The sequence below is a fragment of the Pipra filicauda genome, unplaced genomic scaffold, assembly GCF_003945595.2.
Source record: "Pipra filicauda isolate LSUMZ 115617 unplaced genomic scaffold, ASM394559v2 scaffold102_size2360937_pilon, whole genome shotgun sequence".
NCBI lineage: Eukaryota > Metazoa > Chordata > Aves > Passeriformes > Pipridae > Pipra > Pipra filicauda.
In genome coordinates, this window is record NW_024103463.1 from 810,965 (window position 1) to 823,857 (window position 12,893).

Here is a 12,893-nt window from a genome sequence, read left to right on the forward strand (position 1 = left end):
ACCCAGGCAGGAGGGAGATGCTGACTGAGCCACTCCCGCTCTGCCATGGGCAGCAGGCCAGGGGATAGGAGAGGCTGGAAAGATGCTGTGCTGTGTGTAATTTGGGGAGTAAAATGGCTCATCCGTCTCTGTTGTAACAACTCATGTTTCTAGAACGTTTCCCAGCCTTTTACTGTAATAGTTTATTGACCCGCACAGCAGCATGAAAGATTACGAGAGTTAATTTTTCAAGCTTATCACTTGATTTATTCCATAAAGGTAGTTCATTTAATTAAAATATTTCTGCTGCTAGAATCGGGATTCACAATCTTGAAGCCTGGAGCAGGGTGTGTGGGCTTTTTTGAAGCAGCAGTCATTTAATGCGGTCAAACAGCATTGCCCACAGAAACCAAAGCGTCCAGTTCCCCAGGAATGCATGTATTTCAGGGCAAAAATCATGGATGCAGATGTCTGCTCTCAATGGTGCATCTCCTTGCCATGAAAGGACTATGGGAAGGGGGATTTCGTGCATCTCAGCAGTAGAGCCCTGGTACCCTCAGCCATCTCCACGTGGGGTTTTCAGTCTCTGCCAACATAGGGTTGTCTCTTGGGAAAATATAAGTATTTTTAAAGTTTGGAAAGCATTATGTGACTGCGCAGGTATCGCAGGATGTCTGTCTGTGACATCCTCAGCTTCCAAGCTGTACCACTGATGTCTCCCCAACATACTTTGAAAATGGTCCATCATGATTGTGAAGTAGGTTCAAATCCCCTTTCCTGCTGCTGGACTGGTTTGGGGTGAGGGAATGAGGGACTGAGCAGCTCATGTTGGGGAGGAAGCTGAAGCTCCCAGAGATGCACATTTTCTTCTGGTTTGGAAATGAGAGGCTGATAGACACTTGGGGCTCTCTGCAATTTAAAAGAGAGCAATCAGACAGCTTGAATCTGCTTTTATCAGATGCAGCAAATTACTAGTTGGATGGCTGGGTATTTTAGTCAACACTAGTGCCTATGAAAAAAGAAGGTTTTGGTTAAATAAGACTCCTCTGATAAACTTAGCTTTTCTTGGATTTTCTTCCGTTCTGTTGGAAAAACACATAGAATAGTGGATTTGTTTTCTGCAGAGTTGGCCAGGTTTCCCTTAGCAGGCATTATTTTGCTGCAAACTTGAAATCTTCCGCATGCAGGTTCAAATGGTTCCTGAGGAGACACAGTTACTGCGTCAAACGTGTGCGTGAAACAGCAGAGTGGCCACGAGGAGCACCTTGTACCTACACCAGCCCTGCTCCAGTGGGAACTGGGGTCCGTGGTGACCAGGTGCAGGCTCTGCTGGGCCCTCTGTACCTCTCCTGGGCGTTATTGTGGGGTTATTATCATGCAGCTGGCGTTCAGAGGTGCTCCTGCTGCTGCTAACCTTGGCTGAGAAACACATCCCGATAATGGGGGCTGTTCAAGATAAGGCTGGCTGGCAGGCTGATAAATCTCGTTAGGGAGTACTGGATCACCAAGTAAATTACAATGCACGGCCGGATCGATTCAGACAAAAATGAACAATATATTACTTCTTTATCAGTCAGGGAGAATGGACTCCTGGCTCTGTGCTGGTGGGTTTGGGTGCTGGATGCGGAGCTGTGGTGGATGGTAGTGATGGAGGTTGCTGAGAAGATGCAGCTTCTCAGTGGGTGCTGGCAGTGCAGGAGTGGGAATCTGGCAGGGTCCTCGGGGAGGGTGCACTTGGAGGAACTGGTCTGTGTGTGGGTGAGGAGGGACAGGGAGCCTGGACAAGAGGAAGGAGCCACGTTCCTCTGTGCTACATAGTTAGATGATGGTCAACACAGCCTGGTCTGTAATGACTGTAAACGATCCAGACAGCTCTATAAACATCACGTTGGAGCAAAATGGGAAAATTGGAGCTTGGCATCCTTGGGACAGCCATAGCTAATCTGTGAAAACCAGACCAAACCCTCTGCCACTTTAATACCGTTGGCTGGATTTTATTGTGAACAGAAAATCTTCTTAATTCTTCATCCATTTGGATCCAGTCTCTTGGAACTGAGCTGATAGTTAATTTAGCTCTTTTTCTGAGATGAAACAGAGAGGAATAGTAAGGCTCAGTGAAAAGGAAAATGGAAAGTGCTTTCAGCATCAGACTTGCTCTCTTGTTCCTCCTATTTTTCTTACTCTTTGTGATTTTCCTTTTTCTTAAATACTCAGTGCATGCTCACATATCTCCTCCCACCATGACACCTTCAGGTGCCCAGCCTGGATATGTGATTTCACCCACTTCTTTGGGAAGATGCTCACTGCAGGAGGGGACATTGGTTAGTGGTCAAGGTAGCAGGTGTGTGGTGATGGCCAGGAAAAGCAGGAGAACATCCAGACTGGAAGTAGCAAAAGAGATAAATGAGTGTCAAAGCTGCTGCCCAGTGGTGGCAACTGGGTGAAATCAAGGGTAAAATCTGAAATCTGTGAAATCTGGACGAAAGTGCTGAGGGGTGACCAGGTGCAGGTGGGGGTGGCCCATAGTAACACACAGGATGAGGAGGTTGGGGGTTGGCCTCCACATCTCACCTCCTCACCATCCTGAGGCAAACCCACTCTCATTCATCTCCACCGCCATAGCCCTGCTGGGAGCTGGCATCTCTGCTTCCCGTTCCCGATGGCAGCTGGTTTATTGCTGGATGTGTGCATTAGTGCAGGAGCGTGGCAGCAACACTGCTGCTCAGCAGACCATTCCCAGGGCAATGGATGCTCACCCGCAGCCCTGGGCATTGGTCCCGTGGCTTTTAGACAAGCCAAAAGCATCAAAGTGCTCTCTTCAATATCCTACTGATTTTTGAAAATGTTTTTTTTTTTTTTAATGTAATGAACTGGAAGGAAATATGTTGAGTGGGGAGGGATGTCTATATATATTCTGCAAAAACACCGGTTTCCAAATTTTGGACAGCTGTGTACCCTTTTTTAGCAGCCCCTTCACACAGCCCACACAGCACCCAGGCTCTCGCCATCGGCTCGTTTGGAAATACGCTTCCTTGATTGCAAAATAGTTTAAATCCTTTGACTTAGAAACATTCTTGCCATTCAAAAAGGATTATTTTTCTTTTAAAGCTTCAAAAATACAGGAGGTTCTTCCTGTCACAGCAGCTGCCCTAATTTTGGAGGTGGTGGAAGATGGACAGGGACAAGAGGGGGGAGCCTGGCTCATGGCTACGGCCGCACAGGGATGCAGGTGATGAGATGCTCCCAAGGTGGGAGCTGCTGAGAGCTGAATGCCAGAGCTGGGGATGAGGGGGTTTATTCCGGGGTCCCAGCCAGACAGTCTAAACTGGTTGTCCAACTGGCCCCTTGGCATTTGAGTCAGTCAAGGTGAGCTTCTTTCCCAGCTCTGTGGAATAAAATTATTGGGGTCCAACAGTGAAATATCGATATCAAAAAGTAACGTCAACTTGACTAACACCGTAATTCCTGATAACATGGAAGAGTTGGTGGCTTTTTCCTCTAGCCTCTGTCAAGCCAAATTTGGGAAGGACCCTTTCTGGGACCCCTGGGACAGCTCAGGAGACAACAGAGCAGGATACCTGTCTGCTGGTCAGCACCCCAAAAAGCTCATCTGTTTGCTGCAGATTCAGACAAGGAACCTGGAGAGGGGTCTGGAGCACAAGTCCTGTGAGGAGCGGCTGAGGGAGCTGGCAAGGCTCAGCCTGGAGAAAAGGAGGCTCAGGGGGAAACCTCTCTCTCTCTACAACTACCTGAAAGAAGGTTGTAGCCAGGTGGAGTTTGGTCTCTTTTCCCACGTAACAAGTGATAAGATAGTGGAAACAGCCTCAAGTTGTGCCAGTGGAGGTTTACATTGGATATTAAGAAAAATTTCTTCACTGACAGAGTTGTCAAGCAGTGGAACAGGCTTCCCAGGTGGAGTCACCATGCCTGGAGGTATTTAAAAGACATACATGTGGCACTTAGGGACATGGTTTAATAGTGGACTTTGCAGTGTTGGGGACTCGATTATCTTAGAGCTGTTTTCCAACCTAAATAACTCCATCATTCTGTGATTCCACCTCCACTTTGCCACAGGACGGGCTGCCTGGGATGGCAATGCCCTGACCCAAAGTTACAGTTACTGGGGTTTGCAGCTGGGCAAGAAGCTGCAGGTGGTCCAGGCTGGCCATGGTGGTGCCTCTCCTCTGGCCGCAGAGGCTCACGCCACTTTCCCCTTCACCGGCCTGGCCATCGGCTGCTGCAGTGGAATAAGCTGGACTTGGCAAGAGCACAGCTATTCCTCGAAGGCGAGTGGAGGGGAGCGTTGCTATTACTCATCAGTCAGAGACTTTCAGCTGGAATAATCCTCCGCTGGTTATGCAGAGTATTGAACCACAGGGTGGGAGGCTGCGAGCCCCACGGGAGCCCCTTCACTGACCCTCGGTGCATCCCTGCCACAGGCAGGGGCAGGGAAGGGACATAATCCCCAAGAGAGGCACGGAACAGGACTGCGATGGCCACTTCAGCACCTGGCTGTTTTCTGGCTCCTCATCTCTACTCTGCCCTCCCCTCTCCATGGCACCAGTAAAGGGGATGGATGGTGGGGGAGACACTCTGCTCCTGCTCCAGGTCCCCTCCAGATAGATCTGGGGAGGGCGCATTGGTGCGATACACACCATCTCCCCTGTGGCTACCATGGAGCCGGGGCTGGAAGATGCCCCTGCTCATGTCCTTCCCTTCCCTCCCTGCACACTGACAGCAGCCCCAGCACTCAGCCATCGTGTGCTGAGTCTGTGTCTTTCTTCTGTGTCTTTTTTCCACCTGAGAGAGGTCCCAGCACAGAGAAGGCAGAGGGATGGAGTGGAGCAGATGGGAGACAGAAAACAAGCCCTGCGAGGCAGAGCTCATCCCAGTGAGCTCATTACCCTGCGCTGCTTTTAATCACATTATTGGTGTGAAGGCCAACGATACATCACACACATCTAAAATAGAGCTGGGGAGGGACCATCAGCTCCATCAGCCCGAGAGAGGCCACGAGAACAGATAAGAATAGGCTGTTGCTGGAAAACACATCACTGGGTTGCTTAGTCAACTGCTAAATTTAGCAAGGGATTGAAATAACTGTGGTCTCTTTCAGTGGGGCTGATCTGCGAGCCCAGGTTGCACTAATACTTGCCTAGTTGATGGTAATGAAGTCAATTAGTGTGCAGCAGTTGGCAGCCAAGGAGACTTGGCTGTGGAAGGTGTGTGTGGTTCCCTCTCTGCCTTTCCCTGCAGATGGACCTGAGACCTTGTGGCTTTACACTGGAGGAGCACTGGCTCTGTGGGTGAGGGAGCTGGGAAAGGGGAAAGATGTGTGGGGAGCCCAGGGAGCCTGCCAGCCTCCCTAACTCTCCTTGCCTGGCAGACTGGGCCTGTATGTGGCCAGCTGGGCTTCAGAAACACAACCTGCTCTGCTGACCAGCACTTGGGAGTTGTGTTTAGTGCTCCTTTTTTATTTATAGGTTTTATATACATATATATATATACACACAAATGCTAAGTTTCAGAAGCAGCACACATATGTCTGCGGTTAGCAAGCACACATGCAGACAGCTCTACATCTAGCTTGAGTGAGATTTTGAGGTGTTTTTAGAGGAAAAAAGGCACAATCAGGACAACAGAATGCCCCGTGCTTTCTGCCCTGTCCTGGAGGTGGCTGTCCCATGGTATCCCCAGGGCTGCCCCCGCCGGCTTGCTGCCCCCAGTCCCCCTTGGTCTCTATGCCCTCCTGGTGCTGGGGTGCTTGAATCCCCTCTGGTCTGTTCCCACCACAGATGCAGATCCCACAAGCATTTCCTGCGTGTGCTCCATCTCTCCTCCTGATCTCTGGTGTTCTGCCGTCACTGCACGGTTTTGTTTCCTTGCCCTCGTTTCAAATCCCATCACTGCCTCAGCCTCCTAGGAGAGATAAGGGCTGGGATGGAAGTAAAACCAGGCCTGTGGTTGTCGGCCGATGGCACACAACATTCAAAACACCCTTTGTGATCGTGCCCTGGTTGGACCATGATGTGCATCCTCCCCTCCATAGGCGAGCGTCCCCAAGAAGAGCCTTTGGCACAGGTCAGCACACTCCCCCTCGCCTCCCAAAACTGTGGCAGCTCGGTCAAAGGCATTTGGCAGAGGTTGTAGGGAGGGGATTTGGAGGGATTTAGGAGCTGGGACAATGGGCTGAATCCAAGGAGGAGCAAGCATCAGCCAGTGCTCAGGCAGCAGCATCTGAAATGAATGAGCACCGGGGTTTGCCCAGAGAGGCTGCTGGCAGAGAGAGCATCTTGGCTGAGAGGAAGGAATGGCACAGGAGCACTTAGAAGGTGGGGAACCTGCCAGCCAGACCCCCGGCACTGCCTGAGGTGGGTCTGAAACAGCCCTGGCAGCCAGTGGTCAAGCATGACTCAGTCCCTTTCCTCTAACACTGTGCTAAAAACTGTCCACAGCACGGACAGAGCTGCAGTGTTCTTAGAACAAGGATGCAGAGTGCTTGGGAAATGGGATCACACAGTGAGATGCCCCCATTTCTGCTGTGAGAGGGTGTGTGGAAGGTGTCTGGATGTCAAGAGCCCTCCTAAATGGGAGCTTTCCTGCAAGCAGGGCCAAGAGGAGTGCTTGGGAAGTGATTTTATGAGGTTCTTGTTAATTTGGATCTTGATTCAGATACCAGAAGTGTTTTCCATATTTTCCAGGCACCCATCTGTCACAGTGATGAGCCCTGCACAGTACTTGTCAGCAAATAAATGAAATATTCTGGTGAGATTCACTGCATTTAATGCTGGGAGATGAGATCTGGCTTGCGAGATACTTATACCTCATGCCGCTTATCTTATTTTGTACAGATTTTTGTCCCAGTATTTTAATAGATACTGTTTTGATTGTGTAAAATAATACTGTAGAGCAAAAATAGCTGGGCAGAGTCCTAGGGGTGATATTGTCGGGAGCTATTTGCGCCAGGATGAAGATCATGGCTGAGCATCTCCCAGGCACTGGAGAGGTTGCAGTGAGAGTGTAGGGGGTGATGGGGATGGTGGGACTGGTAGCCAGGAGCTAAGTGGGGAAGCTGGGAAGCCTCTGGCATCACTGGCTCCCACCGAATCTCTCAGACCTCCAAGTCACTGAAGAGAGGATTCATGTGCAACTGTGATGCTGAAGCTCTCTGGCTCCATCGTTAAAAAAACCCAGCAGCGCTGGGGCATTCAGCGTTTAATTAACTTGCCAAGTGGTAACGTTGACCAGAATTATGCGGGAAGACTTCTATTTTAGTTAATTACAGTTTTGTTGTAGCCCATTAGTAAATTAAAACAATTGCAGGGTAAGACCCAGCAGAGGTTGGCGAGCACGGCTGAGGCCACCTGCTAGCCAGTTCCAGAGCTCCAGGGCGGCTGGGCACACCCCCATCCTTGCAGCCCCTCAATGCACACCAATCCCACGTATTGCCCACCCTCCCTCACCCCCTGGGAGGGAGCCTGGGCAGCAACTGGCACGGCAATTGCTGCCCCTTGAGCAGCCTGCAGGAATTGCAGACTTATTCAGCATCCCCCAATACCACTTTCACGGTGCACAGTTAGAAACTGGGATGGTCGTTACCGCTTGAATATGGTGCCTTGAAGGAAGCCACATGTCCTCAGTCCCTCATGCCTTGCACCTGGGGCTCTGTCCTGTCTCTTGTGACCACACCACCACCTCTTTTCTCTCCAGAAACCCACTTTTTCCATAACTCCTCTGCAAATCCCAGTGGTTTTGAGGTGAGGAAGGCAAGGAGCCTGAGGCCTGTAAGCTGATAACCAGCTGGGCTGGGCAGCCCCCGGCACCCTCACCCCCCTGCTTCCAGCTGGCTGTTTTCCAGTGTGCCCTGCCATGCCAGCACCTCTTCACTTCAGATGGCATCTCAGGTGTGCTTTGGTTTCATCCCTCTAATTATTGATGCTCTCCTCTACCCGGAGCCCACCCTGCATCCCGGCAGTGTTGCCCATCTTCCCTGTGTGCCACAGCCTTCCTCAGCTCCCCATCGCCTGCGCTCCATGTAGTTAACCCCCCATGCCCACCCCCATGGTGGTCCTGAGGCAGCAAACCTCAGTGCCAGGCAAGCCCCCATCCCAATCCTGATCAGGGCCAAGGTTTCCAGCATCTTTAAATGTGGAGACTCAGACAGGCACCACTGTGCTTTTGCCATAAGCTCCTTAACCGCTTTCCACCTCTTCTAGGGGCACCCTGACTTCCTGGATATCCAAGGGTTTGGACATGCAAAGCACTAAATACAGCCTAATTATTATTATCTTCGTGGGATCTGGTTAATCTCAATGGGGATTTACAAGCTGTTAGCAAACCAGACGGTCCTCCAATGTTTGCATGTTTCTCAGGGGCAGCTTAATCCCCTTGGCCGTGTTCACTGGGAAATGCCCGAGGCCAAGTTATAAGGAGGAGGGAGCTGCTTCAGAGCCCATCCTCCTGAGAGAGAGCAGAGATGCTGTGGGATAAACAAATACCGAGCTGATAATGCTGCAGGACCACGGGAGAGGGATGGATCTTTTGTCACCAGCAGAGCGTAGGGGGCTGGCACGGGGCTGGGAGGTGCCTCAGCTTCAGCATCCTTATGGAGCCTCTAAGTTTTACCACCCAGATGCAAGACAGGTGTCAGTGCTGGGGTTGAGGGGGCTGCAGAGGTCTCTTAAGGATGGAATGAAGAGCTCTAAATGGTTTGCCAGAGGCATTCCCTCAGGCACGGACAGCTTTGCTTGCCTGCACCTTCCCGCAGCTGCCACAGGCAGGATTTCTCGCTCCCTTGTGTGCGTGTGGAGCCGGGCAGCTCACAGCTGCTGCTGCTGGAGCGTTCACTGCAGCCAGCGCAGGACGTGATGGCAAATGCCGTGCTGGCTGCTGCAGCACGGTCTGTGCTCACACACACGGCTCCACTCGGCACTGGCTGTGACAGGGACAGGGCTCTCCCACAGCTTGGCAAAATTCACTGGTTTTCTGCCATCCAAGGCTGTAACCGTGCAGCGATTTTCCACAGCGGTTCAGACTGAAGCACAGCGTGCTGGACTGTCAGCAAGGTCTCCCAGGAAGACCCCAGAGGTGCTGAAAGAAAAACCAGGAAGGGAAAATGCAAACTCCGCATACGCCAGCCTCTTGTTTTGGATGTTTCCAGGCTTGGCCAGCACCTCTCATGGCTGGCAAAGGCCAAGGACCCCCTCCACCTGCCCTTTCCCTGGTTCAGTCTCCACGCTGTACCTGTGCCTTCCTGCTTGCTTTGAAAGATGAGGAGCATTTCAGAGTGAAGCTCCACAATCTTTTTGGCAGGGCTATTTTTAGCAGAGATAGTTCCCTTATCTGCTTCCCAGTGCATCCCATGAAGAGTGAAGCTGTCACATCTGTGAGAGCAGGATGGCAGGGTGAGCTGCTCAAACTGGGGCAGCTGCCAAGAGGAATGGCTGCGGAGCCACAGCTGGGAGGAACCTGAGGGAGAAGGCTCAGAGCAACCTGCAAAGCCATTAGATCACAGAATCATAGGATGGTTTGGGTTGGAAGGGACCTTCATGATCATCTCGTTCCAACCAAGGGGCAAAATGGGCATGTCATGGGCAGGGACGCCTTCCCCTAGAACAGGTTGCTCAAAGCCCCATCCAGCCTAACCATGAACACTTCCAGGGATGGAGCATCCCCATGAAAGGGATCAATACTGTGCTTTCCTAGTTTTGGAGGCTTTGCCTAAGCCTCCTGCCGATGAGATTACACCAGCAGTGACTTCTGCCTCTCCATGGACACAAGAGCCACCTCATCAGATAAGACCTGATTGGCACTCCTCAGCATCCACAGTTGGTACTTGGTGGCCACTGATGGTCTTCCATGGTCTTCCTGGGCTTGAATTTTGCCCTGGAAGGGCAAAAGCAGCCATGCCCATCCCACATCCAGAGGTCTGCCAGCCAGCATGGTCTGGCATGCTGGGACATCAGGAGCATGGGCAGTGCCCTGGATGAGGCAGGCTGGGTAGTTCAAGGCAAGCTGATCTCCTCCAGCTCCTGCAGGACCATGCTGGGAGCTGGTACGATGGCATGGCAGAGAGGGATGGGCAGGAGCTGAGCTGAGCTCTGCCCTGGCACATCCAGCCCATCCCCTCTGCATCACATCCCTCTCCTCACTGCCTGCATCGGGGAGGGAGCTCTGGTGAAATAAAATGGGATCCCTGAAAGAAAAATGAAAGGTCGTGTATTTCCATGAGGCAGGGTTTCAATTTGTGTCACACAATCACATTTCCTTCTGCAGTCTGGAATAATTACACAGCGGAGCAGGGCGAGCAGATCTGATTCAGAGGCACGGGGACAAGAACGAGTTCTGAAATAAAAGAAGACAAATGCAATCATTAAGATACAATAGGCTGCACTTGCCCCTTAATTAGACTTTCTCTTTGATTAAGCAGTAATTAAATATTACCGTGCTGAAAGGGATTTTTTTAATGGCCCTCTGAAGCCCTAATGTATTCTTAAGATGTTTGTGTGAAGAGCAGGGGCTGCAGGGGGGAGCTGGGGATGGGAGGATATTTTACGTCTGCCCCGTCCCCACAGGAGCAGCCCTCCCACTCCTCTGCTCTCCAGAGGGCGTGGGCTGGTGGCTGCTCCTGGGTGGGATTGCTGCAGGAGTGAAGTGTCCATGGGGAAACCTGCTCTTCCTGGCCACCCCCAGCATCTCATCATAACCTGGGCAAGGCTATCACAGTGCTGCTGTCCTGTAGGTATGGGAGTTAATGTCGTAGAATAGAGCCATGGACTTGTTTAGGTTGGAAAAGACCCCTAAGATCTTGGAGTCCAACCATTACCCCAGCACTGCCAAGCCCATTCAGCTCTGTCCCTAAGCACCACATCTACATGTCTTTTAAATCTTTCAGGGAAGGTGACTCCACCACTTCCCTGGGCAACCTGTTCCAGTGCTTGACAACCTTTTCAGCAAAGAAATTTTTCCTAATATCAAATCTAAACCTCTTCTGGCACAACCTGAGGTCGTTTCCTCGATGTCGTTTTGGTGAATCTCATTTTCTACAGGCAGACCCGTGGCCTCTGTGGCCCCAGGGAATACAGCTGGCTCACAGCCCTGGCCCCAGGCTGGTCCAGCTGAAGACCAAGACCACCTCTCTGACAGTGTGACAGCTCCTCGGGGCCTGTCCCTCTGAGGTTGGCCACCCCGAGCTTTGGGAGCCATGGATCAGCAAAGGAGAAGTCTGGGAAAAGGTCCTGGAGCATATTTGTGCTGTTAGCAGCAAAACCAGAAAGACTTAAGATGCTGAAACATCTAAAGGGAAGGAAATGTCAGGCCCCTATTCCTGGACATTCCTGGGTGGGTAAAAATAGTCCTTGGGCGACCCGGGGGGAGAAAGTGCTTCTGATCTCTTAATGCAGAGCCCCTGCCGTAGCCCTGCGGGCTCTCTACCACTCATAGCCCCGCTTGCCTCTGCTTTTTCCAAGCCATAAAATGACAGCTCTTGCTGAGAATTTCACTAGATGAGATTGGCTTGTTCTTTTCCTGCACAGCGTGTACTTTGGGTAGTATCTTCGGGAAATTTTGGCGTACTTGTATACCCAGTATTTTTGTTAACCTAGAAAAAAAGATCCCTAAGCGTTATGATTATGCTATTAAACCTTTATTGTATCAAAGAAAACAAATTGGAGCAAGAGAGGAGCTGTATGGAGCTGAGAAGTGTTAAGCTACAGTAGTAATCTGCCTTTAATTGTTTAATTTTGCTTAAAACCGAAAATACCGCAAGGCTGGAGAATGAAAGAGCTGGTGGTGCTGAGGGGTTGTGGGGCAGAGTGTGCAATCCCTGTGCTGTACCCATGGTCCCTCCAGCTGGACATCACTGGGTTCTGGACAGGGATAGGGGTGGGTTTAAGCAGGATGTGGATGGTTTGTAGGGTATGGCTACACCACTGCGCTCCCCTCCACAGCTGGTTATTTGGTTTGGGTGGGCCGAGTCCTTTGCACCCTGTGTCCCATCAGCAGAGCTCCTCGCTGAGATCCCCGCCTGGGGGGAAGCTCCCAGACTCTGAGCAGTGTTTTTCCTTCCTCTCTTTTGCAGAAGAACGAATGGCTGTGCTTGAACTGCCAAACCCAACGGCTGCTCGAGGGCAGCCTCGGCGACCCTGCCCCGATGCCACTGCCTACCCCAAAGCCACCGTCCACCGGCTCCCCGCGGCACCAGCCACCCGCCGCCGGCCAGCAGCAGAGAGCACCCACACCGGCACCCGCACCCGCGCCCGCCGAGCCAGCGGCACCCCCTGAGCCACAGCCCTCGCCTGCCAAGAGCCTCCGGGCTGCCGAGCAGAGCAGGGCTCTGAGCCCTGTCCCAGCAGAGAAGAAGCCCCCAGCACCGGCAGAAAAAAAGCCCCCAGCACAGGCAGAAAAGAAGCCCCCGGCGCCGGCAGAAAAGAAGCCTCCAGTGGTGGCAGAAAAGAAGCCCCCAGCTCCGGCAGAGGAAAAGCTGCCGCCCAAAGCTGCCCCAGAGCCTTCCAGAGCCCCTGAGATCGCCATTCCAAAGGGGAAGAGCGTGACCCCCAAACCGGAGGTGGAGAGCAAGGAGAGCCGGGCACTGCCCGAGGCACCGCGGGCGAAGGAGCAGGAGGTGAGCTCTGAGGGTGCGTCCAGCTCCCAGCATCCCCAGAGTCTGCATCCTGCCCCAGGCTGGCTTGGTGCTGAACCATGCCTCTGGTGGCAGTTGTGCTCACAAGTGGGGAGAATTATTCCAAATTAGAACACAAACCATGTTGTCGAGGCCATTTGCCCCAGGAAATGGTCTTTTGGGGAATGGTGAGTTCCAAACACTGCTGTCTCAGCATTCCCAAATGCCTTAGGACCTTCACAGGCTTCATGGCAGCGTGCTGGTATTTGCCTTCTATTTATTAGGATTACATCAA

At 51.9% G+C, this 12,893-nt stretch overlaps 1 protein-coding gene across 2 annotated transcripts in view; it reads left to right on the plus strand.

Annotated features, from left to right (window-relative positions):
- Positions 1-12,893, plus strand: part of BSN (bassoon presynaptic cytomatrix protein) — a 93,734-nt gene that overhangs the window by 65,645 nt on the left and 15,196 nt on the right. For both annotated transcript variants that reach the window (XM_027732508.2, XM_027732589.2), the window contains exon 4: positions 12,059-12,601. In XM_027732508.2, the coding sequence (XP_027588309.2) occupies positions 12,059-12,601 (543 nt within the window). The remainder of the gene's footprint in view (positions 1-12,058; positions 12,602-12,893) is intronic.